The 27,868-nt window shown below is 34.8% G+C and overlaps 1 protein-coding gene and 1 pseudogene across 5 annotated transcripts in view; both read right to left on the bottom strand.

Moving 5' to 3' along the window:
* The window catches only part of DCDC1 (doublecortin domain containing 1), a 515,544-nt gene that overhangs the window by 430,550 nt on the left and 57,126 nt on the right, over nucleotides 1-27,868 (bottom strand). For all 5 annotated transcript variants that reach the window (XM_054441512.2, XM_054441511.2, XM_063671024.1 and 2 more), the window contains one exon: nucleotides 14,842-15,047. In XM_054441512.2, the coding sequence (XP_054297487.2) occupies nucleotides 14,842-15,047 (206 nt within the window). The remainder of the gene's footprint in view (nucleotides 1-14,841; nucleotides 15,048-27,868) is intronic.
* Nucleotides 4,860-5,175, bottom strand: LOC129008962 (cytochrome c-like; annotated as a pseudogene).

Here is a 27,868-nt window from a genome sequence, read left to right as displayed (position 1 = left end):
GTCTCACACCCCTTGTCAGTGAATGGCTTAAGATGGACACATAACCCAGTTCTGGCCAGTAAGACATAAGCAGGGGCTTCTGGGAAAGGCTTAATCATTCATAGAGAAGAGATGGTCCTTTTGTGCCTCTGTATATAGTTATACCTGGCTGTGCAGCCATCTTGTTACCAACATATGAAAGAGTAGAAACTCCAGAAAACTGTAGCGATCACAGCTGGAATTCTGTCATACTATGCTTGGTGCTGCCCTACCTCTGGATTTCTTGCTTCCTTTTTGCTTAAGTCTGTTTGAATCGGGAATCTGTTATTTGCAGCTAAAGTCATCCTAACTGACAGAAAAATACATTTTTTTGTCCCATGTTCCTCAAATGATGAAAATCTATTCAGCTAATTCAGTGAGTATTTGTATACCAAATAGATTACAACAGTATTCACTATATAAACCTAAAAAGCAAACCATTTAATTAAAAATCTAGGGAATAATTTTAGATGAAATTTATCAAGCTGAAAATTATGAAAATGAATGGATAATTGTGAAACTAATCATTTGGATTACTAAAAATACTTCACCTTTGGCAATTAATTGTACTTGCTCAGTAGAAGAGAACTACCATTTATTATGATTATTTTGAGAAAGGGAATCTGTTTTTACAGAATTTTTTTTTTTTGCTAACTGAAAGGCTGTCAAATAGTTTATGAATTTTCAAAGAATTAAAATGTAATAAAATGCCATGGCATAAGTCTCTGCTCAGGCCAACGTTTTACAAAAATGACTTATAATCAAAATTATTATCATTATGTTAACCAGAAAATGCCAGAAGATTGGGCTAAATTTGTACCCATCTTATTAAGTACCTTAAAGGTACTTTTCTGAATAAAATCCTAGAGCTAAATATGCTGGCCTGTTATTTGTCTTATTCTCATAAAGATAAGTGAAAGAATGCACACCAAATCTAGTTATTTGCTTGCACTAGTAATGAACATAAATATGATTTGAAAAGGCAACTATTTCTCATGAATTTGTGTTCTGTGGTGTTTTGGTATTTTATTTTTAGAATGTGAATGAGAAGTAGATAACCAGAGGAAATTTTCTTAAGAATAATTAAATGAACCAGATTACAATTCTAATCATATTATTATTTTTGTTTGTTTTTAAAATCTACTCTATTGGTTTATAATGTACATGAAATAAACTGTACCTATTTTAAGTAGGTGCAGTTGATGCAGGTAAAACAATGTATATCCGTGTGTAACTACCACAGTGAATATATAGAATATTCCCACCACCTTCCAAAATTCCTCATGTTCTTTTCCAATTATAACTCAATACTCCTGGACCTAAGTCACCAATAATCTGTTTTTTTTTCATTAGAGAATTGTTTGTCTGTTCTACAATTTCATGGCACATAATATTTTGTACCTGGTTTCATTCATTTACCACAATGCTCGTTCCTTTTTATTGTTGAAAAATAGTCCTTGACATAAATATATCATAATCTTTTATCCATTCACAAGTATATGGACTTTTTTACTGTCTGTAGTTTGGCTAATTGCAAATAAAACAACTATGAACATTCACTTAGAAGTTTTTGTGTTGACATATGTTATTTATCTTGGTATATATCTAAAAATGAGATTGCAGGATTGTTTTAAGTGTAAGCTTAACTTTATATGAAAGTATCAAACTGTTTTGCCAAGTGGCTGTATCATTTTGCATTCTTATCAGCTAAATACAAGATTTGCCATTTCTCCACATTTTCACCCACTTGGTATTGTCAGTCTTTTAAATATTAGTCATTCTAATGTGTGTATAGTGGTAACTCCATGGATTTAATTGCATTTCCTTGATGATTAATAATATTGAGCATCTTTTCATGTGCTAATGGTTGATTTCTATGTCTTCTTAGTAAAATGCCTCATTCACATCTTTTGACCTATTTTTGTATTGAGTTGTTTGTTTTCTTACTGTTGAGGTTTCAGAAGTGTTTATATATTCTGAACCAAAGTTTTTTGTTAAATACGTGTTTTCTGGATATTTTCTCTCATTCTGTGGCTTGCCTTTTCATTTTTATAATGCTGTATTTACAAGAGCAAAAGTTTTTTGATTCAGACAAAGTATAATCAATTTTTGTTCATATTTTTCGTGTCCTAAGAAATATTTACCTACCCAAGGTTGCAAAGGTTTTCTCCCACGTTTTTTCCGAGAATTAGTATAGTTTTGTTCTTTATAATAAGATCTGCGATCAATTTAAATCAATTTTCATGAATGGTTGTGAGGTAAGTTCTTATCACACAGAAATATCCAATTGTTTCAGCAATATTTATCAAAAACACTGTCTTTTTCCCCATTGAATCACTCTATCAAGAATGATTTACCCACGTATGTGTGGGTCTATTTCTGAACTCTCCATTTTGTTTCTTTGCTCTTTATGTGTATTCGTATTCCCATAACATCCTATTTTGATTATTTTAGCTTTATAATAGATGTTGAAAACAGGTAGTGTAAATGGAATACTATTCCGCCTTTAAAAAGGAGAAACTCTTGTCATTTGCAGCAACATGGATGAACCTGGAGGGCATTATGTTAAGTGAAATAAGCCAGGCACAGAAACACAAATACCACATGATTTCACTTATATGTGAAAACTAAAAAAGTCAAACTCACAGAAGCAGAGAGTAGAATGGTGATTACAGGAGACTGCAGGGGGAGTGGGAGGACTGGGAAGATATTGGCTAAAGTACACAAAATTTCAGTCAGACAGGAGGTATGAGTTCAAGAGAATGATTGTATATCATGGTGACTATAGTTAATAACAGTATATTATATACTTGAAAATTGCCTAGAAAGTAGATTTTATGTATTTTTATGACAAAAAAAGATAAGTATCTAAAGTAATTCAACTGTTAATCAGCTTGGTTTCTCCATTCCACAATGTAGGCATATTTCAAATCATCATGTAGTATACCATAAATATATACAATTTTTATTTGTCAATTTAAAAAATAAATAGCAATAATAATAAATAAATACTAAAATACAACTTTTTAAAAGAAATCAGGTAGTATAAATCCTCCAAATTCGTTCTTGTTTAAAACTGATTTGGCTATCTAATTCCTTTGCATTTCTAGCATTTCCACATATATTTTAGAAATGTCTTGCCAATTTATGCCCCTTTCCTCAAAGAAAAGACTGGTTGAATTTTGGTGAGTATTGTGTTGACTATATAGATCAATTTGCAGGAAATTGGCATCATAATAATTTTGAAGTTTCCAGTCCATGAACATAGTATATCTCTTGGGCCTTCTTTCATTTCTCTCAGCAATTATTTGTTGTTTTCACTGTATAAGTCTTGCACATATTGTGTTAAATGAATAGTTAAGTATTTCATGTGTTTGAGTGTTGTGGTATTGGATTTTTACATTTCATTTTCTTTTTTTATTTTTTTGTGTGTATATCTCCTCTATTTTAATCCTTTTAAGTTGGCAAAAGCACTATTCCCGATCACAAATACACAGCAGTTATACAGTTTTATGTTTCTGAATGGCTGTTTAAAGACAATCCTAAATTATCACTTAGTTTGACTTAGATTGTAAAGAATTTAAGAAGGAAGTTTATAAGACACATGCACATGTATGTTTATTGTGGCACTGTTCACAATGGCGAAGACTTGAAGCCAACCCGAATGCTCATCAATGATAGACTGGATAGAGAAAATGTGGCACATATACACCATGGAACACTATGCAGCCATAAAAAAGGATGAGTTCATGTCCTTTGCAGGGACATGGATGAAACCATCATTCTCAGAAAACTAACACAAGAACAGAAAACCAAACACCACATGTTCTCACTCATAGGTGAGAGCTGAACAATGAGAACACATGGACACAGGGAGGGGAACATCACATACCACAGCCTGTCAGGGGCTGGGGGGCTAGGGGAGGGATAACATCAGGAGAAATACCTAATGTAGATGACGGGTTGATGGGCGCAGCAAACCACCATGGCACGTGTATACCTAAGTAATAAACCTGAACGTTCTGCACATGTATCCCAGAACTTAAAGTATAATAAATTAAAATAATAATAATAATAAAAGGTTATCTGTAATTTTTTATTATGTAATAGGAATTACATAAAATTATTTCTCAAACATTAAATCAATTTTGCCTGCCTAAAATAAACTCAATTTAAACATAAAAAACTTGCTATTTTAGAAGCATATGACCTTATAGATCATCTATAAAATGTGAGAAGTGTTAAATAACCTTTGATATATTACACATAAACCACACTAAAATTCCTTTCAGTAAGTAAAAGGAACCATTTTAAATACAGGGAATTGTAATTAGATTGGCATAGTTAGGGCCAAAAATATAAAGTAGACGTTGCTACCTTATCTATCTTCAACCCTTGCCTTTAAGAGGCAAATGAACACAAAACACAGGTGAATCTTGCTTGGTTCTGAGACAGTGAAGGAATTTCCCCAGTATTTAAATATATTCACATAACCAGTTATATAAATCTAAATATAAAACCAATCACCAGTAAGTTTTAAGATGGCACTCACCATCTTTGTGAAAAGGTGAACATTATTAATGAAGTCTAATCATAGCTTTAGAAGGGGTAAACAGTGATAGCATTTACTGAATTGGAATTACTATTAAAATTCAAAAACTGAACATATTCATTTAACCAGAAGCTAGTCTTAGTTTTAAATCAGGACTGCCCAACAAAATATTCTGTCAGTTATTCATGACCTGAATTCTGGTGTATGAAATCTATTAAAGTATGGTACACATAAAAAAGTCATGAGACATTTCTGTTTTGTAATAAATAAGGCAGTGGCAAATTATTACTCATTTAGTAGCTTTTTTAAGACAAGCTAACAAGTCTTCCCTTTCTGCCTTCTTCTTAATGCCGGCAAAGATCATTTTTATTCTAGGGATGTACTTCTTGGGACTCTCCAAATACTTCATCAGTGTATCCTCTCCCCAGGTGATGCCTTTGTTTTTACTGGCATCTGTGTAAGTGAATACAATGGCCTGACCTGTCTTCTGCCTGAAGAGACCATGGAGATTAGGCCCAGTCTTGTGCTTGCCTCCCTTTTCCATGGTGTGGCACTGGGCACACTTCTGAACAAAAACTCTTCTTGCCTTTCTCAACATCACCCATATTTAATTCCCTTTTTCGTCACAACGAAGGTTCCCGCTCTGAAGCTAGACGTCCCACTCTCCTTAAATTTCATTTTCTAATTGTCACTAGCATATAGAATTTAACTGACCTTGTATCCTCCAAATTTGCTGAATGTATTCCTTAGTTCTACTAGCTTTTATATAGGTCCTTTAAGGTATTTGATGTTCTTATCACATTGTCTATAAATAAAATAGTTTTTATTTCTTCCTTTCAAATTTATGCCCTTTTTACTGCTTTTTTCTTGCCTTATCACAGGGTAGGGCCCCCAATAGCATGTTAAGCTGAAATGAAAAGAGAGGACATCTTTGCCTTGATCCTGATCTTAGAGGAAAACAGTTCAGTCTTTCATCATTAGGTATGCAGTTAAATCAGTGTTTAGTAGACATTCTTGACCAGATTGAAGAAATTCCCTTCTATTTCAAGTTAGCTATGAAAATTTTTTTTTGTTTTTTTAATAAGTGAATATTAAATTTTGTCAAATTCCTCTCCAATAGCTACTGAAATGAGCATATGGCTTTTTCCATATTCTCTTAAGGCGGTCAACTACATTGTCTGTTGTTAAACCAACTGATATGGTTTGGCTCTGTGTCCCCACCCATATCTCATCTTGAATTGTACTCCCATAATTCCATTTTGTGGGAGGGACACAGTGGGAGATAATTGAATCACGCGGGCAGTTTCGCCCATACTGTTCTTGTGGTTGTGAATAAGTCTCACAAGACCTGATGGTTCGATAAGGGGAAACTGTTTTGCTCGGCTTTCGTTCTCTCTCTTGCCACCACCATGTGAGACGTGCCATTTGCCTTCCACAATGATTATGAGGCTTCCTCAGTCATGTGGAACTGTAAGTCCAATAAATCTCTTTCTTTTGTAAATTGCCCAGTCTCAGGTATGTCTTTATCAGCAGCATGAAAACAGACTAATACACCAACTTTGCATTCCTGGGATAAAACTCACTTGATCATGATGTATTGTTGGATTTGATTTGTTAATACTTTATGAAGGAATTTTGCATCTATGATTAGGAGGATGTTGGTATGAATTTTCTTTTCTAGTAATGTCTTCATAATGCTAGTCTCATCATGTGAGAGGGGAAGTTTTCCTGTTTTCTCTATTTTCTAAAAGGTTTGTGTACAACTGATACTATTTTCTCATGAAAGGTTGATAAAATTCAACAATGAGATCATTTGGTCTTGGAATTTTGTTTTTTGAAAAGTTTTTAATTATAAATTTGATTTATTTAATACATACAGAGATTTTGAGATACAAATTTTCTTCTGTCTCAGTTTTGGTAATTTATGTTGTATTAGAGTTCTATATCTAGAAGGACAAGATTAATAGGATAGGTGTATATATGAAAGGGAGTTTAATGTCTATCAAAGATAATATATATAATGTCTATTAAGGGACAATATATATAATATTAAATATAATCGATTAAGATAAATATATGAAAGGGAGTTTAATGTCTACATTAAACAACTCTCCACAGCTGGAGAGTGAGTGACCTGATATATTTGTTTATTTATTTCTAATTTAATTCTTTTGGAGCCAGGAAACATACTTAAAATAATTTTAATCCTTTTAAATGTAGTGGGAATGGCTCAATAAGCAGCAAAGGGTCTATAAAAGTGAATGTACCAGGTACATTTAAAATAATTTCTTTGTGCATACCCAAATTTGTTTCCGGTATCATTTTCTTCCAGTGAAAAATATCCTTTAATATTTCTCATAGTTTAGGTCTGCTGGACACATGTGCTTCATATGCCGTTTGCCTGAGAATGCTTTTATTTCAAAGATTTTTTTAAGATATTTTCACTGTAATATAAAATAATAAGATAACCAGTTTTTTCTTTCAGCGCTTTAAGCATATTATCTCTCTCCACACTTTAAAGATATCTGCTATCTTCTGTCTTGCATTATTTCTAAAGAGAAGTCAGCTTTTATTCTTACATATGTATCCCTGTAATGTGTTTCCTCCCCTCTGGTTGCTTTTAAGCTTTTCTATTTATCACTGTTTACAGCAATGTGATTTATGTCCTTAATCTATCTTTCTGCTAGAGGTGCATTGAGCTTCTTAGATACGTGAGTTGTTTTCCATGAACCATGAACTCAGGAAAAATTCTGGCCGTTATTACTTCAAATATTCACAGCCTTCTCAGTCTTTCTAGGGCTCCAATTATACGTCTATTAGACTCACTGATACAATCCCACAAGTTACTGACACTCAGTCCTTGTTTTCAGCCTTTTCCTTCTGCTTCTCTACACTGCAGTTTGGATAGCTTTATTGCCCTGTCTTGTAGTTCACAGATCTTTTCTCCTCTAATATCTAACCTGCTGTTAAACCCAGGTTTTGTTTTTTTTGTTTGTTTTTTTACAGTTAAGATATTGTATTTTTTAGAACTAGAAGTTCCATTGGTTCTATTTTAAGTTTCCAGTTCTCTTCGCATTATATTCATGTTTTTTTTTAATACGTGAACATATTTATAATCACTGTTTAAATGTCTTTTTCTGTTAACTCTATTTTGGGGTCTGTTTCTATTGACCAACTTTTCTTCTGGATATAAATTACCTTTACTGGAATCTTCATCAATTTGTTTAACAAGTTCAACAAGACCTCTCCTCTCCAACTGGTCAAAATGCAAATGCATCCTTACCCTGCACATACTCCCATACTTGTTTCCCTTTTACATCCTAATTAGCTGTTCTTTTCCTGGCAGTTGTTTGTGTCAGGCCTTGTGGAGTTCACCCTATGCATAAGCAACTTAATAGTCAGCCAAAGACATGAGGGGATGCTTACACAAAATTTGAGAACTATTCTACAAATAGCTCCCTCTTATGGTATTGCCCTGCAAATTTCAGCTACCTAGAACTTTGATGTCTTTCTTTTCAGTTTATGGGAAACACTGTGCTTTTCTTAGATTCTCTCTTCTCTCTCTCTCTCACTCTTTCCCTCCCTCCCTCTCTCTCTCTCTACTACGATCCATAAATTGCCTCCAGGTACAAAGACATAGTGAACTTTAGGACTCACTTCAACTTTTCCCCTTCTCTTAGGCATTACAGCTGATGCGTCCTGTTGTCTAATACCTAAAAATTGTTGTCACATATTTTGTCCAGTTTTTCAGTTGTATAGAATGGAATGGCCAGTCTGATACTAATTACTCCAAGTAGGAAATAATGGTTATGTTAAATCATTTTTAAGACAGGACACATTAGGAATTAAAATTTAAGAAAAAGTAATATTAAGAGAAGTTTTGAATAATAAATAATATTGCTCTTAAAAATCAGAAATGGGTTATAGTACTAGCTATTTCACTTGATACACTTTGGATATGGCAGTTAGCTTGTCTAAGTTTCAGTTTTTTGAGTAGCTTGACTAGAAGACTTCATAAAATCCTGTGATTCTAATGTTCAGAAACTTGATAAAGTTCATCAAAGATTCTTTAATGATAAGGTATGCATGGACACTAATCTAATAAACACTTCAATGTAACCATTATTGTTATATGTTCTTAACAATTAAAATATGTTAAAATATAAAATGTACATATAAAAACTATAAAATAATTTTAATAAAAAACACAGAAATACATTTTAACTTTCAAATTTAATATCATGTTTATGTCTTTTTTTTTTTTTTTTTTTAAATGGAGTCGTGCTCTGTCGCCCAGTCTGGAGTGCAGTGGCGTGATCTTGGCTCACTGCAGCCTCTGCCTCTAAGGTTCAAGAGATTCTTCTGCCTCAGCCTCCCAAGTAGCTTGGATTACAGGTGCCCGCCACCATGCCCAGCTAATTTTTGTATTTTTAGTAGAGACAGGGTTTCACCATGTTGGCCAGGCTGATCTCGAACTCCTGACCTTAGGTGATCCGCCCACCTTGGTCTCCCAAGGTGCTGGAATTATAGGCATAAGCCCCCGCGCCCAGCCATGTTAATGTCTTAACTGCTCCTAAATAATATTAAGGACTATCCTTAACTACCATCAGTAAAGTAAATGAATCTTTAGACTGATAATTCTCATTTGTTTTTATTTCCATTAACTACACTCTTTTTTCTTTTTGCTTTTTTTAGAATTTCATTTAAAAAAACTCTGACTATAAATAATTACTTATAATATTCTAAAATAACTCAATTGTATATAGAAATTCACATTAAATAATGAAAAGGCAACTGACTATTCATAGAATCTTAAGAATAAACCATATTATCAAATTCCATATTTTTAAAACTCTTCTTTTGTGTTTTTAATCAGATATTAATCTCTGATTTTAAAAACTAGCCCAATTTTTAAATAACAATAATAAGTTATATCAATGGACTTTTCTTCATATTTCATAAAAAGCTCTTCAAAGAAGTTCCAACATACTAATCATGCATGACCTCCTCTGTCAGAATCCATGTTGAGCATCCTTAATCAAATTTTGCTACCCCAGATTCTCCTTTTTGAATCTCTTAAGATACTCTCTAAATTATTTTACCCACACTATTGGGAAAATCTCTGCTGCCATAGTTACTAAATTGTGTGTGAACATTCTGCAATCATACCATTATATTGTGTTATTTCAGTTGAATTGGGCCTTTCTTAAGCTTGAAAATTTTCTTAATTTTTTGTTTAAGCTTGTTAAGTTTTTTTATTAATAAATGGTAAACATCATAGAAATATATATTTCTCCTGGCTTAAAGGCATCTGATAAAGTCTATTGCTTTTCTATACCTTGACATCCATATAGGAGTAATTCCCTCAATACTTACATGTTTTTTCAGTAATAACAGGAAAAAGTAATTACAATGAAATATGTTCACATATAAAATATAAAGGGAGTATTTTTTTCCTAAGCCAGACTTGCTACATATAACCACTCTTTTTCTGCCAACTTGTAGATGTTTTCTATTTCCTGATTTCTGAACTCCTACACTCATTCTAATCTAACAACTAGTTATCTAATTTCCCCCAACCTCTTTTATTCTGTCTCACACGTTATTTTTTTCTCTTAAACTACATGAGAAGTACAGGAGAACAAGCAAAAAGGAAGTCTATGAAGATTTCCCTCAATTAGTAAGTTCGAAGTTTTAGAATACTGGAATAAGAATTCTCAAACTTTAGAGTAGCTAGGAATCATTTGGAGACATTTGTTGAAATTCAGATTCCCAGGGCCCACACTCAAGAATTCTTAACTCAATAGGCTTTAAGTGGGGCCTAGGAGTCTGATTTTTAACAGAAAGGCCAGACGATTCTGATGCAAGTGTTCTGTGGACCACACTTTGAAAAAAACTGTGGTCCTTTTGCCTACAGTAAGTATATGACGCCTCTAGGTAACGGAGGAAAAGTATTCTGTTCTCGTTGAAGTAAGCTAACACTATATTATTCATAGCATATATATATGTCATAATATATAACACTATATTACTATATAGCACAAATTATGCTGCATAAACCCCAAGAAATTGGGCAAAACAATTGGGATAGGAAGAAAATATTAGAATTATTCATTTTTATCTATAAAAATCAATAATTATGAATCAATTATTATTAATATTAAAAGATTGACACTTAACATATTTTCCAAAAAAAGAGAACCAGAAAGGTGGGAAGATAATTAAGTGGTAAATGATTTAGCAGACTAGAAAAGTCAAAACTTAAACTAGTAAAAGTAAATTTTACTTGTATTGCAGTACCCCAAAAAGGCTCATAAATTTGAGATATCAGGTACATCTAAAAGTTGGGCTGAAAACAGGTTGACTATATAGAAAACAGATAAACATCCAGAACCCTTCCCACATCAACCAGTCAGGCAACTATACTTTTGCTATCAGAAGAGTAGACATGAGATTTGCTCTCTGGAGAGACTAAACCTCTTACTGAAAAGAGGATAATTAAATGAAAATCTACATATTGAAAGTGAAACTCTTAGCCCCCTTCTCCACTTGGCTAGTACATTGCTCAAATTGGCAGACTTTATGTGGTGAAATTGATTAACTCCAGAGAAAAGACACTGATAATTAGGAACCCAACCCCAATGAAAAATACTAGTCAAAACACTCTCCAGTGAAATCCATCTGTCAATAACACAAACCTATGCTCACAACTTTTCAACCAACATTTTTGTTCTTCACTTTTAAATATTGAGGAGTAACTCATATTTAAAGTAAGTCTGTAACATTAAAGACCAAAATCAAATAAAACAAAAGCAATGCCCCACCCCGCAAAACAAAACAAAACAAAACAAAACAAACAAAAAAAAAAGTACTCAGAGAAAACACAGACTGTACAAGGAGAAGTAAAATATTCATTGGGTTGGGAGGTAAAGATAAGCAAATCTCCCAGATAAGAAAATTAGAAGTTCAGTTCGTAAGATCCAACATATAAAAGTAGGAGTTCCATAAAATAATAACAGAAACCCTACAGTAAAAGGATATTGTCAGAAATATATATAGTTCAACAAAACATCTCAAAAGAAAAGGATGACACTTTTCAAACTGAAAAGACATCCTGAGTATCCAGCACATCTTGAAAAAAATTTTGAACACTGTCAATAAAGAGATGGTTCTAAATGTTTTCATCCTTTGTGTCACCTACAAAGGACGATGAATCAGTCTGATATCAGACTTCTCAACAGCAACACTAGCAACAAAAATCAATGGAGCAATACTTTTAATATTTGAAAGAAAAAAATATTTCCCAAGATTTCAAAATATTCACCATCCATGTTCTCTTTTTTGGGAAGCCACTGAAATATGCACACAGTAGAATAGAGGAGGTACAGGAAAACTAGGGAACCAGGGAAAAGAAATCCAACAAAGGAGAGACAGAATGATAATTCTCAGGTTGATAGTGAAGAGAGATCCCAGGATAGAGATCATAGAAAACAGCCAGTTCAAACGGGAGCAAGAGGACAGCATTTTTTTTTTTTTAATTCTTGTTACATTCATTTCATTATCTTTTTCATCATTTTCTTCACCACTGTAATTTCCTGCTATTGGTGATAATAGCAAACCAAGCAAAAAACCAAATAAGTAAGATATAATTATTAACTACTGGGAAAAAATTAAACATTTTTCATAAAGGAAATGCTATTTTGAATAATAAAATAATCCACACAGCCATCAATTATCTGAAAATGAATCCAAGATGTAATTGGAAGAGAATAAAACTTATCCACCATGATGCTAATCTCAAAGTTGTGTATCCATATCAGCCATATTTCATTTCCCATTAATTTGACATCTTATGCCCACAAATTTTTCTTAATACCTTTTTCAACCTATGGATATGTATGTTTAGCTTATATCCTATAGTAGCACATGCTGTGTGATTACTGAAGCCATATCAAGTAATTCTAAAATCATCAGATTTAAATTGCAAAGAGATGTGCTATAGTTCCGGTGTTCCAGAGTTTAGTAAAGAAATATATCATTTTGGCCCTCATTTCAAACTTCTTAATTACTTCCTAAAGTAAATAAGTGGATTTCCTTTTGATGTTCTACTTATAATTAAAATAGAGTCATTTCCCCTTGGCTCTATTCTGTGCTCATAGAGGACTTTTATGCTTTAACTACCTTATTGTACCACCCATTCTCAATAAATCTCTTCTTATCCCATTGCAATAACCTTCATCATATTAGAATCCTTTACATTCTACTTCAGTTTCACATTACTTAGTAGTAATTGAAAAATAGCTAACATTCCTAATATTTTATCATAAAAGAGAAAATAATTTGTTTTTCTCTTAAGACTATGCCACTTACTTATTTCTATTACTGATTTGGTGTTTAATATATAAATAGAGCATGATCCCATGATTATCAACAACACTTTCAAAATTTAAATTTTATTTACAAAATAATTAGAAAGCCTTATTTTTCCCTTCTAAAAAGTTCTTATTGACACCCAAGATCAGCATTTTGTTGCCTCTTCTCTTTTACCTCATTCTTAAATGTGATACTGAGGCAAATATTTACAAATACATTTGTTACTAAATCATGTTCTATCATGAGTTCTATCATGAATTTGTGAAAATTCTTTAAATATTTTCTACAAATTGTAAAAGAAAAAAGTAAGCTAAAGACTTCATTGATCATCCAGTTTTAAATAAATTCCTTTCTAGAGACAAAAAGCAAAATAGCAGTGACATTTTTATTTATACTCAACCTTTCATCTAAGAACATATAATGTGTAAGACTATTACTCCAATTTTACCACTAAGGCATGGAATTACAGAGATTGAACTGAAGTGAACTCAAGAGGTTATCTAACATAGCTTCTGTCTCCAAGAATGACTGCATTTTAACAGTCCAAAAGATACATTCATCTTCTCTATTTTTCAAAATGGCCAGGGAAGACGTTATAACTTGCCTTAGCAATTTGCTCTGCTGTGTAATATCCCTTAATATCATAATCAAAATCTGCAGATAAGAAGAAAATAAAACTCAGGTTTCCCAGCTCCTTGGTAAATGCTCTTAACTAGTTGTGGTTGTAAAACAACCACAAAAATAAATAAATGAAGAAGTAGATATTTTGATTAAAATTCCAGTATCTAGTCAACTATTCACCTGTTTCAAGCAATCTTCAATTTGAAATAGTATAGTATAACAAAATTATCTTGATTTCATAATAAAAATTTTCCATTAGAAAGAAAACTAATTTCTGTTAGATGCATATTACGAGTCTCAAAGATGAGACTAGGAAACATTTAATGGGAACTTTCTGGGTGCCAGGCATTGTACTCGATGCATAATATCACATTAAATCCTCGCAGCAACTCTATGAAGTAGGCACTACTGTTATCTCTGTTTTTTTTAGATGAAGAAACCGAGGCTCAGGGAAACAAAGGTGTCCAAGGCCTCATAGCTAGTGAATAGTGAAGCCAAGATTCAAGCCTAGGCATTTGGTTATGTTTTACTGTCTCTCATACATTCTTAACACATTTGTTACTATATTATTATTATTAGGTTGCTTTTAAATTGGTTGAAAAATCCTTATCTGTATAAATATATATGTGTGTTTCAAATTCCCATTAGCTCCTCGGTACTTTTGAATATCAAAGATGTTTTAGAAAGTACAAACACCTTCTAAGAGACATGCATTTGTATGACAAGTAATACTTTAAATTTTGTTTTTTAAAGTTTGCTTGTTTCATGATTTTTCTTAGGCCCTTTAGATTTGTTTTTAAAAACTTATATGAATACTTTGAAACTGCATTTTAGTGATTTGGGGCTTTGCTAATTCTTTAGAGGAGCAAGGATGCTTTTAGGTCTTACCACTATTCTAAATGAAAAGAGGCAGATTTGAGACTGGAAGCTAGCTTAGACTGGCTTCAATCTAAATAGCTTATAAAATATTGTAACTAATTAGAATGTTTAGAATGTTTTCTCTAGTATAAACATAACATTTTAACTAGGTAAATGGCTAACTACGTTAGCCAAATAATTTCCTGAAATATTGTTGCTTTGCTAAGGTAATTTATGGTATTAGTGCAATAAGCAGACTTATAAACAGGTTTATACAGAATTTTTTAGTTCTGTATAATGTCTTCTTAATATTTCTGTTTATTTGTTGACATCGATATTTAGAAGAAAAAAACAACACATTTCAACAGCCACAAAACTTTGAAATTAAATTCATAGTTCAATATTTAATAAAAAATTACCTTTTTCATTGTTTCTTTTCCCACTGTAATCTCATGCCCATCCTGCCCCATGCCATTCTTAAAGAACAGAATTCGGACTGAGGTCCTCTCAGTAAGTTTCTTCATTCTAATAGAAAGAACAGGCTTGGTTTTCCGTCTTTTGACATCAGTAGGAAGCATCAACCCATTCATTGTCCAAGTTACTTTCTTCATTAACAACAGATGGTCTAGAAGATAATTTTTTAAGTCAAGTCAATATTTGGCTTCAAAATTAAAAATGGACACATCATACTTCCCTCCCTCTATTACCTGTGTATTATACACTGGCCAGTCTCCATTTAGATGCTGGTTTTCTGAAATGCTACCACCAGTTTCTTACTAACCGTGACATAAGCTGTAGCAAGCTGTCTGCTCTGATAGCCTGCATAAATCATCATTTCTGAAGGGAACAGATGTTCAGGGTATGAAAGAGTAATACCACAATTTAGTCCTAATTAAAATTCACCTTAGCATGCCCCTATTACTGATTAAATACACCCAGCTGAAAGGGTCTATTGAAAATATCCAGTGTCCTTTGCTTACTATAAAACAACGTAGGTCCTGAACTTTTATGTTCTTTAGGGTTGAGAAACATTTCTTTTCTCTTTAATATGATTTCTTATCTATGTTGCTTTAAAGATGCTGACCTCCAAATAGTAACATTATACTGTAATTCTTCTCCTGTGACTAGAAGGAAGGTGTCTTCTAGGACACCCTTGGTGAGAGATTTAAACTATTTCACTGAAAATGAAAAACAGTTTTTCATTAACAGTTTACTTTGACCTATACATTTTCAAAGCTGTGTGCAGAAATTTAAGTTTTAAAACTCCCACTAATATAAACAGGAGTGCAACTAAATTACTATGTATGACTTTGAAAATGTAAGGGTAAGAACAGGAGTGCAGTATATTGCATACTAAGTTGCCGTCAGCATTCTTCTCTTTTCAAGAGATTTTGTTTCATAAATAAATAATTTGCACCTCAGCTACTTATTTGTGCATTCAATTTATTTTAATCATATTTTCTTCTTACATAAATTACAAAAATACAATGATCCCTCCTTTATCTGCTCTTATTTGTTCTGAGAGAAACATAATTTTATTTATAGATAACTGAAAATAGCTGCATTTATTGCTATTTTGCATTGAAATTTGCCCAGATTTTCAAATGATCTTTCTCTGTTAGCACTCACCTTGAAAGAAGCTTGGCCTCTTTGACCTAGAAATGTTACTTTACATAAAATCTGCTAATATTGATATGAAAAACAGGCCAGTGGTTGTAGTAACCTTCGAGTCTCAGAATGGCTACATTAAATGTTCAACAACAACAACAACAACAAAAATCCTCTATTCTTACCCCCCTCTTCCACTCTCTGTTACCCACACATATACACGTATAAAAACACATATACCATGGCAGATAAACAAAACTTGCAGATTAAATTAAAACTAGATAATAAGACTATAGACATAAGCCTTCAAAAAGAGAAAAAACATTTTAACAGAAATTTGTTACTCTGTGTTTTCATTTTGTAAACTGAAATTAATAGGAATTAGAAATTATAATAGAAAAATAAGCTATAAGTTAATGAGTTCATAAATAGCCAAAAGAATTGAAAACAGATACTCAAGTAAGTACATGTACACACATGTTCATAGCAGCACTATTTACAATAGCCAACATGTGGTAACCAAATGTCCATCAATAGATGAATGGATAAACAAATGGTAGTACAATGTATAACACAGATGGAATATCATTCAGCCATAAAAAAGAATGAAGTACTGATACTTGCTAAAAAATGGACAAACCTCAAAAACATTATGCTAAATGAAAGAAGCCAGACATAAAAAAGGTGACATATTGTATGATTCCATTTACATGAAATATCAGAATAGGTAAATCTATAAAAACAGAACATATACCGACGGTTGCCAGCAGCAGGGAGGAGAGGGGATTGAAGAGAAGTTTAATGGATGAGGGGTTTTATTTTGAAATGATGGAAATATTTTGGAACTAGATAGAGGTGTTAGTTACACAACAGTGTGAATGTACTAAATGCTACTAAATTGCTCACTTTAAAATTATTTATTTTGTATTATGTGACCGCAACAAATAAAGAAGAAAAAAAGAAGAGGAGGAGGTCCATAGGTGCTGATCATTGTCAGTCAGTATTTCTCTGGGGAAAAAAAAAAATCTCTCACGGGGAAAAAAAAATACAAATGAATTATTGTAATGTAATGGGAGTTTACCCACAATCTGGATGCCCCTAGATGCTTTGCATGGTGAAAGGGTATTAACTCTACCTTCAAAATACGTTTGAACCCTAGCTCTGTTTCTTAGTGACACTAGATGCACTATACCTCCCTGAATTTCAGATTTCTCATTAAAAATTATCTAGTGAGCATCACTCCACTACCTGACTGGGTTTAAATATCTTATATGTAAAATTACCTAACATATTGAAGTCATTCTATAAATGTTAGCTTCTTCCCTCACCTCCCTGAAGTTCTATTGCTTATTATGGAGCATTGGAGTATATTAATTGTTACATCAGTCAGCGTCCAATCAGGAAAACAGAATCTACTCAGAGTATTTGAGCAGAGGAAACTGACTGCAGGGAATTGGTTATGTAAGTGATAGAAAAGGCTGAGAAGCAACCAAAGGACAGTTAGGCAACCCAGAAATTAGAAAGAGCAAGAAACCATTCCCACTAAGGCCAGAGGGAGGAGATGTTACAGGCGCCAAGATTTAGAGACTCTTACCGATAAAGGGTTCTCCAAGGCCAGGACTAGGGTGAGGGGAGTGAAGGCCAATGAGGCAAAATGTAAGGAAGCTGTGCAGGGCCCTCACAGAACCCTCAGAGCGAGTGCCTCCTCAAATTGTGTCCCAATGATACTTCACTCACCCAACTCTAGTCCCAGCCCCAGCTGAAACTGTCTCTTTCACATGCAGAACTCCTTAAATTCCATGAAAAACAGTACTATAGCCAGACTCCATTTATGTGACTTATAGATACTACCTTATTTAGTTCTCTCAACAACTTTATAAGATAGGTAATATTATTATCCTTATTTACAGTTGAGGAAACTGAGGCACAGAGGCATTAATTTGCCCAAGATCATATAACTGGTATGTGGTGGCACTGGGACATGAATTTAGTTCAAGAAGCTGTGCTCCTAATCACTGCACTCTTTTGCCACTACCACATATCTCAAATTCAATGTCTAAAGCAAAATTTCATATCTTTCTGCACAAACTGTCTCACCCTTCACAGTTCTTATTTGTCAGTGTTTCCACTTCTTTTACAGTTATCCACTCTCTCAGCAAGACCTTGAACCCATACTGCTTATTCATTTCTCTCCAACTAATTGCTTATTCATTCAACAATATTTACTGGGTGTCCACACATCAAGGCACCAGGGCGACAACTGTAAGGAGGACAGAGCTGCTTGTGCAGTTCACAGGCTCTGGCAGAGAAACTGACAGTGTAACGTCTCTTTGAACAGAGAGGCCTATGAGATGAGAAGTTAGTCGTGAAAATCTGGGGGAAAGGTATTCCAAGCAGGTTGAAAACCAAGCACAGAGACTCAAAATGAGGATGGGCCTGGCATGTTTAAGAAAGAAAAATAGACTGGGCGCAGTGGCTCATGCTTGTAATCCCAGCATTTTGGGTGGCCGAGGCGGGTGGATCACGCAGGGTCAGGAGTTAGAGACCAGCCTCGCCAACATGGTGAAACCCCGTCTCTACTAAAAATACAAAAAATTAGCCAGGCATGGTGGTAGGCGCCTGTAATCCCAGCTACTTGGGAGGCTGAGGCAGGAGAATTGCTTGAACTTGGGAGGCAGAGGTTGCAGTGAGCCGAGATCGTGCCACTGCACTCCAGCCTGGGCAACAAGAGTGAAACTCGGGAAGGGAAGGGAAGGGATGGGGAGGGGAGGGGAGGAGAGGGGAGGGGAGGGGAGGTAGGGAAGGGACAGGGAGGGAAGGGGAGAGAGAAAGAAAGAAAAGAGAGAAAGAGAGAGGAAGGAAGGAACGGAGGGAGGGAGGGAAAGAAAGAGAGAGGGAAAGAAAGAAAGAGAGAAAGAACGGAAGAAAGAAAGAAAAAGAAAGAAGGAAAGAAAGAAAGAAAGAAAGGGAAAGAAAGAAAGAGAAAAAGAAAACAGAAAGAGTGTATGTGGTTAAAGCCAAAGAGGCAGAAAGGGGCCACATTGTTCAGGTCAAGATAAAGGATTTGGATTTCATTCTGGATGTAATGGGAAGCTGTTAGAAGATTCTCAGCAGGGTGCCATGTGAAGAAAGTACAGTTGTCCCCGGGTATACATGGAGGCTTGGTTTCAAGACCCCTAGGATACCAAAATCTGTAGATGCTCAAGTCCCTTATATAAAATGTAGTAGTATTTGTATATAACATACACACATACCCCTGTGTACTTTAAATCATCTCTAGATTATAATGCCTAATACAATGTGAATGCTAAGTAAATAGTTGTTATACTGTATTTTTGTTTGTATTATTTTTATTATTCTATTGTTATTTTTTATAGCTTTTTTTCTGAGTATTTTTGATCCATAGTTGGTTGAAGCCGCAGATGCAGAACCCGTGGATACAGACAGTCGACTATAGTGCATAGTGTAGTAGACACTGTTGGTGCCCCACCAAGGTGCCTTTTAGCAGGCTAGTGTACCCAGACTCCAGCTGCTTTGAGTCCTGGCTGTGACCATCGCATAGCTGCGCCCTTCTGAGAATTGCCTTTGACTGAAAGAAACCTAGTCAGGAAATGCCACAAGGTTGTGATCTCTTCCCTCCTACCTAGGGAGACAGCTGACAGCCAATGATTGACTGATTCTGGGACATAGTAGCCAGTCCCCTTGCCTCAAAGGGGAGCAATTCTCTGGTGTTTTTCACATTTCAGACTGGGGCTAGATTTCCAGTGAACACATGTCTTGGCCGTGCTTCTTCCTCTGCTCTAGGCTCCTTCTCTCACTCCCTTACATGGTTCAACTGAGAGTATTCCCTCAACAAGTCTCTTGCACTAAAATCCTCATCTCAGGTTCTGCTTCTAGGGAATCTGACCTGAGACACGGTAAAGGAAGGGAGACCTCTCAGTTATTCATTCTTCACAGTAACTCTTCAAAACATCATTTTTTTTCCATTTCCAACCAGACCCATTTGTCCATTTCTGTCTCTGCCTCCTAAAATCTGCGAAAACTTTCTAATTGTATATGATTCTCCTCCATCACATCTGACATTCTATACACCAATCACAGCTGAGTTTTCCTAAGACATCAATGTTATCATTACCTAAAGAGAAAACTCTTGGAACTATTTTTCGAAGTTTTCTCCTAGTCAGTCAGTCAGTCAGCCAGCCAGCCAGCCAGCCAGCCAGCCCATCAGGGATCTGTCAGGCAGTCAACAAATACTTGTTGAGTGTATCCTATGTGCCAGATTCTGTGCAAGGAATATGAAAAAAGACACAAGTCCTTTTTCCTAACCTTATGTCTAACAGAAGAGTTTACAATCTGATGCCATTCAAACTTTCTGTTCTTGTCTTACCCTAGTTTGAAGTACTATTTTACCTAAGCAAATCTGTTCATTATCCCTGTTCACTTTTAACCCCATACTTCACCTATTTGGACTCAAGTCCCTCTCAGGATCCAGTTTCAGATCTTCCCTTACTGCTCCAGTCAACAACAGCATTTTGGTCAAAGCCATTCAACAAGTCTCTAGGACATTCCAAACTTTCCCACATCTTTCTGTCTTCTTCTGAGCCCTCCAAACTGTCCCAATTTCTGCCCATTACCTAGTTCCAAAGTTGCTTCATTTTTGGGTATCTTTACAGCAGCGCTCCACTACCTGGTACCAATTTACTGTATTAGTGCATTTTCACGCCACTAATAAAGACATACCCAAGACTGGGTAATTTATTTAAAAAGAAGTTTAATTGACTTACAGTTCAGCATGGCTAGGGGGGCCTCAGGAAACTTAGAATCATGGTGGAAGGAGAAGCAAACACATCCTCTTCACAGTGTGGAAGGAAGGAGAAGTGCAGAGCAAAGAGGCAAAAAGCCCCTTATAAAGCCATAAGATCTGGTAAGAACTCACTCACTATCATGAAAACAGCATGGGGGGGACCACCCCCATGATCTAATTACCTCCCACAAGGCGTCTCCCCCAACATGAGGGGATTACATTTCAGATTACAATTCAATATGAGATTTCCGTGTGGACACAGAGTCAGACCATATCAACCAGGGAACCCTCCTATTTAGCAACAGGAAGTGATTCTTCTGTACATCACCCCTCTGAGGACATATGTTTTCATATCAAGAAATGTGGTTTGAGGGCTGACAGCCAGGGTAAGCATTATTACATCCAGAGGCAAGAAGAAAAACAGAATCTGACTCTTCCATGCCAACACAGAGAAACTGAAGACGGTCAGCAAAGACTTGACAAGGCTTCAGCCCTGGTGAGGAAGAGGCTATTCTCAAAGGCTGGGGGTGAGTGGAGTGAGTAGCAACAAAATAGTGAGGGGACTGTAGGGTATGTTGGGCAGGGAGCCAAGCAATTCAAACAAGAACTCTAATGCCATCTAAATCTACTTTGAATTTCTAGGAAAACATACTAGCCATTTTTTTTTTAATTTTTTTTGAGACAGAGTCTCGCTATGTCACCCAGCCTGGAGTGCAGTGGGATGATCTCGGCTCACTGCAACCTCAAGCAATTCTCCTGCCTCAGCCTCCCGAGTAACTGGGATAACAGGTGCGCACCACCGCACCTGGCTAATTTTTTATATTTTGAGTAGAGACGGGGTTTCACCTTATTGGCCAGGCTGGTCTCAAACTCCTGACCTTGTGATCTGCCAGCGTTGGCCTCCCAAAGTGCTGGGATTACAGGCATGAGCCACCACGCCCGGCCCCCATACTAGCCATTATTAACAAATGCTTCCTACATTTCTGTCTTTCATTAACTTTCTCATCTCTAAAAATTCAAAAATTTTCAACTCCTAGGGCTGAGGCTATCTGGTACCTTTATAAGAATCAGGTTAAAAGGCTAATCAGAGACTCAAAAGAAAGCAACCATTTGTCTCTTATCTACCTTTGACCTTAATGGCCCCTCCCCACTTCGAGTTGTCCCACCTTTGCTTTGAGTTGTACCGCTTTTCTGGACCAAACCAATGTTCATTTTACATATATTGATTGATGTCTCACGTCTCCCTGAAATGTATAAAACCAAGCTGTGCTCGGACCACCTTGGGCACATGTCATCAGGACCTCCTGAGGCTGTGTCATGGACATGTATCCTTCACTTTGGCAAAATAAGCTTCCTAAATTGACTGAGACCTGTCTCAGATATTCGGAGTTCACAAATCTCAATGGCAGTAACATCCGAGTTCCCCTTTGGATTGTTCTTGAGTCTCAACCTTTTCTCCTTTGGAATGTTCTTGAATCTCTACCTTTTTCCCTTTGGACTGTTCTTGAATCACTACTTTGCTGATAGTTCTTTCAGCAAGGTCTCTGCCCTCCACAACCAACTGCCAAAGAAAGGGCCCTTGTCTCACCTGATTACCTTATCCCCTCTAAATATGCTAGCCACACTTGGTGGTTTTCAAAGCAATCAGACCTAGACCTGTCCCAGTCTTCCTCTCCTCAGGTACTTTTCTCTGGAAAGTTAAGATTCTGCTGGGTTAGGATGCAGGTGGTGACTGGACTCTAGTGAGGACTTAAGGTTTAGCATAACCTTGGAAAATAGTTCCCAAAAGGGTTGTATCTCAGCTGCTCAGGGACTGCCATGTCTGCCTGACTGTTCATATACTTACTCTCCCAAAGCACTCAGAGAACCTTATGTTCCAAGCATAGATTATATTTTATTTGATAGAATCCATGTCTTATTTTATTTTCATGATTTTATTTTTAACCAAACCATGAAAAAGATAAAGCACTTCTTAGCTTGCTTTTCTGTTAAAAGGTCTGTCTACAATATAATTATATTTCCTCAGTCTACTTAAAAAAAGCCAATGTCTGTCACAAAATTAAATAAATCTAGATGCTCCCAACATTATAATTTTCCATTTTGCTTGTACCAAGTAAAAAGAATACTGCCTTCTTTTACTTCTAGAATAAAAAGCAGCAAACTTGCAACTTCAAATCCACAAGCTTATTAAAAATCTTAATTTAAAAAATTCGTTCTCTGGTAGTTGGGCAATAAATTTGAAAACACAACACTCTGTCAAGTAGGTATAAATAATGACATTAAATATGAATAAGCACATCATTTCATGAATGCAAGATGAGTTTATAAAATACAAATGCTCTGACAGTAAGAAAACATACTGCTATATTCAATTATATCATCTGCCCAAAATACAATTGCTTCTATGTTTGGTAAATAGATTAAATCCAGGTCACATTCCTGCATTCAACTGAGTTTCTAGTCACTCCCTTTTCTCTAAATACTTGCGCTCTTTGTTTCTGCATGTTCTTAAGTGTTATCATTTATTGCTATAGGCATGATGGCTATATTTAACTAATAATGACAGTGGTTGTCATTAGATTTTAACTCAGTAACACTAGTCTGACATATCATTTGAAGTATGTCTTCAATTTACATTTGATTAAAATTACAAACATCCCATCTATTGTGCCAATCAAAATGTTGTCACCCTTTCCCTGAACTTTTCTATGAACTTTCTTTAAATAAGTTATGGCAGCTTAAAGTTAAGGCTAGCCCTGGGTCACGAACATATTTTAAAATACAACTTTTGGAATGGAGCAGATTAAGGCCACTTGGGGCTCCTTTTATAAAAGGCCTTGATTTTGACCTACACCCTAGATATTGAGAGTTCAAAGCCTTTAACTCAGATTCCCATATCACGCTGTATACATAACTACTTGGCAGGTATTTTAATTTGGTTGTATTTATTTCAAGATCTCAGATCTAGCAAATACCTTTGTTAGTAAAATCAGATACGTGTGACAACTTGTATGAAAAGCTTGTGGAAACATACCTAGAAAGGATGGAGCAAAAGAAGGAAAATAAATAAGGGCAGGTACAAAAATAACATTTTAGGTAATTATCACATGCCAGGTTTTTATACCATCTTCTTTACTTCCCATAATACATCTGTAAGATGTAAGCTTATTTTTTTTTTTTTTTTTGGAGACAGAGTCTCACTCTGTTGCCAAGCTGGAGTGCAGTGGCATGATCTCGGCTCACTGCAACCTCCGCCTCCCAGGTTCAAGCAATTCTCCTGCCTCAGCCTCCCGAGTATCTGGGACCACAGGCTCGCGCCACCATGCCCAGCTAATTTTTGTATTTTTAGTAGAGATGGGATTTCACCATGTTGGCCAGGATAGTGTTGATCTCTTGACCTCATGATTTGCTTGCCTCAGCCTCCCAAAGTGCTGGGATTACAGGTGAGAGCCACCACACCTGGCCGATGTGTAAACTATTATGCTCAATTTATGGATGAAGAAACTTAGGCTTAGCGAGAATAAGTGACTGGCCCAGGTTCACACTCTAGTTTGCTTTCCTGGCAGTGATGAAGAAAGTAGAAACAAATTTTGTTGTTGTTGTTATTTTCCTGAACCCAGCCAGCTATTCTAGAAAGGTAAAAGTGGACACAAGGTTCTGACTAACTTCAAGTCTTAGTTATGTTTATAAGATGATATTCTCAGTTTTCTGTTTAGACCAGGGGCTTATAGACACTTAATTTTCAAATGATTTATCTTTATTAGAAATATCCAATAGTCATTTAAAGTATTACTTCATCTATATTACAGATAAGGACATTGAAGTGCAGACCAGTTTGCCCAAGACCAGACACAGGGACTAGAATCTTGCAACATCAGCTGACTTCGAGTCTAGTGTCCCTTAAAATAAACAATAATGCATTTCTCACAACTCTCCTAACAAGATATCTAAAGCCTTCAAAAGTGAAAAGTTCAAAAAGCAAACCACTCTGAAAGAATAACTATAGAATATATAAATGAATTCTCAGGTAAAGTAACAAGCAGCATAGGCAGACAACTAAGTGATTTGATTTAAAGGTAACTGTTTCATTTTCAATTTTGTAAATGCATTCAAGTTAACAGGACAGTATAGGTTTGCAAGCATCTGTACAGTAAACAAATGTAGTCTCTGTGTATGAATATAATTCAACATTTTATGGTTATGTCAAGAATTTAGGTGTTTTTCAATGATTTGGTATTTGACAATATAAAGAGATGCTGCCAGCCACATGAAGGCTATAGATTTTCCTACTGGCTAAGAACACTTTTTTGGTCCTTCTCTTATAATTGTCTTCAAATCCACACCTATTTTATATACCAAGGATATTCTATTCTTTTATTTACAGATTTAAAACTTTGGAATAGAAAATACATAAAATATTTTCCTATAGTTTTACCCTCACTTATAGAAATAGAAGAATCATATGCTGTCTGAGAAGAAAATGGTTATTTTTTTCACTACATAATGCCATCTTCCTCCTTTTGAATATATATAGAAAAGTGGAAGTTAAAATGTACAAACAATCTAACCTAATAAATACACTATTCAAACCAAAAGATAAAAGGGAATTTGGGAAAGCCAGTCCTAACTACCTTAGCTGACTGAATTAAGTAGTGGTTGCCATGTAGGTGAACACCACAAAGGCTGGTATCTGCTTTGGCAAGACTAAAGCAGCCATTGGTGTAGGCAGCACTATAGCGTTCTGTCTTGAGATCTAGCAGCAGAAATATTAAGGTATGATGTGATGTGAATAGTGGGTCACCTATTGAAATTTGTGCTTTTAACATAACAATTTAAAAATCAACAAATTCAGTAGACATATAATGGAAGAGAATATAATGCATGAATCCAGGTTCATTAAATGAATGCATTTCTTGAAAAACAAAATATGACAGAACATGTCATTATGGACGCAGATATGAGAAAAAGTGTTATGCTGCTATTTAGAATGTGTCTTGTGTGTCGTGGAATTGAAATATTTCCAAATCATCAATAATTAAAATGATGAGAATCCATCATGTCACTGACACTTCTACATGAAAAGATGGCCTATTTTAAATGTGCTCACACATATTCTTGTCAATCACAAGCTGTCATAGCAAATTATTTCATTTTGTAGATCACATGGCAGTTACTAGAAAATCTCTAGGCTTAAATTTAGATCTTAGGTGTAGTATCAAGAACTCCTTTCATGCATTTTTTTCTGTGACTACATCTTCACAATATTGGATCTAAAAGATTTAAAATCTTATTCATAATACCAAGTTTCACTTCTGGTTAACAAAACTCAGGACTGAAATGAATCACTGTAAATGATAATTCTGAAAGCCCGGTAATAGAATAGGATATATAGGAGAGAGTAGAAATATACAACCAAAAAGTTTTAAAGACAATCAGAGCTCCATACAATAGAACTTGGACCTAACGAATTAGGTCTAAATAGTGTTTTCCCCTCATCTTATTTAAGATATTCAGGCAATCACAGGGCACGAACCATTTATTATTCTATGTTTGCATTACTTACATACAGCTCCTAGCAGTTATAAAGGAACTGAACTCTTATAAACCCCATGGATCTGATCCAAGAATTTTCACTGTGTCACAATTAAGCAGAAGATTTAGGAAACTGTGAATAAAACCTAAACCACATGGCCATGAATCAGAAACCTTAATATGCCTTTTCAAACAATTCATTAACTACATATTCATAATTTCAATGAATTATTAATAAATGTCAGAAACTTTAAATGCCAGAAGTATAATACCTAATAAGGCAATATTATCAACAGTATTTATGTAAAATATTTCTATTTTCTTGATCTCTTCCATACACAATTAATATTTATGATTAAATATTCAACTTTAAAATGTAAGAATTATTCTAATACTGCAACAAGGAATGCTTCATGTCAGTCTTGACCTTGGCCTGACCTCCATATGAAAGCTTTGTGTTTCAAGGTATGTGATGAATAGCTCTCTGGCTTTCTATTAGATCCAGTGCCACTGGTTGTCAACAGTGATGCTCAAAAGGCGTAGTAAAATAGTTAAAATATCAGAGATGTTCTGTAGGATTTTTTCTGTCTTAGTAAATCTGGAAATCGTTCTTAGGCAATTTTCTCCATCTACATTGCTTTTCCAATGAATAACGAAAACCAACGAAGTATGGATATATAATTGCCAAAATACATACTGACTTGTTTGGCCTTCCAATGCCAGAAATAAAATAAGATCCATTTGATTTATGTTGTAAAATAGTATTCTCAGTTTGAAGGATTTATAACTTATCTACTCAGTTTAAGTTCCTTAAAGGCCAGGACTTCTATCCCTATGCTGGGGCACACATACTAGGTACTCAATAAAAATGTGTTGATTTAAGTTTTGATTTAATTGCATTAAATTGAATTTAAATTAGAGATGAAAGAATAATGATAAAAAAGAAATCAGACTATGAACCACAGCTTTTATCTTTCTCTGACCTGGCCTAGTATCTAGCATATATAGACTCTCAATAAATGTTTGTTGAATGAATAAAAGTCTGTAAATTAAAATAATGACCAGTTATCAATCGTATATAAAATACTTATGCTCATTTAGAAAGATACATCATTAACACTCAATTCTGCCAACTGTTTTCCCCTATTTACCTTTAGCATGTTCAATTGTCCAACTTCTGATCATGTCTCTTTAAGTTTATCTACCACTTTCAAAGTTATTCACACACGTTTTTATTTTAATGGTACACTTGTGGCTAGCTGGAAAATTATCGATTTATCTATAAAACAGATGACAGAAAGGTAATCTTCAAGCTGATTTTGGTGGTTTGAAAAAGTGTATGTGAATATGTGAGTGATATGTAATATATCACTCACATCAAGTTAAATATTACCTTTCATATATAAATGTATATATGTTTACATTTATATTCTTAACATTCTGAAAGAAACCAAATATCATTGTTTAAGCTTATCTATAAGCTTAACTTAGATGAATGGCTT

The sequence above is a fragment of the Pongo pygmaeus genome, chromosome 9 (genome assembly GCF_028885625.2).
Source record: "Pongo pygmaeus isolate AG05252 chromosome 9, NHGRI_mPonPyg2-v2.0_pri, whole genome shotgun sequence".
Taxonomy (NCBI): Eukaryota; Metazoa; Chordata; class Mammalia; order Primates; family Hominidae; genus Pongo; species Pongo pygmaeus.
This window is presented reverse-complemented; position numbering and strand designations above follow the sequence as displayed.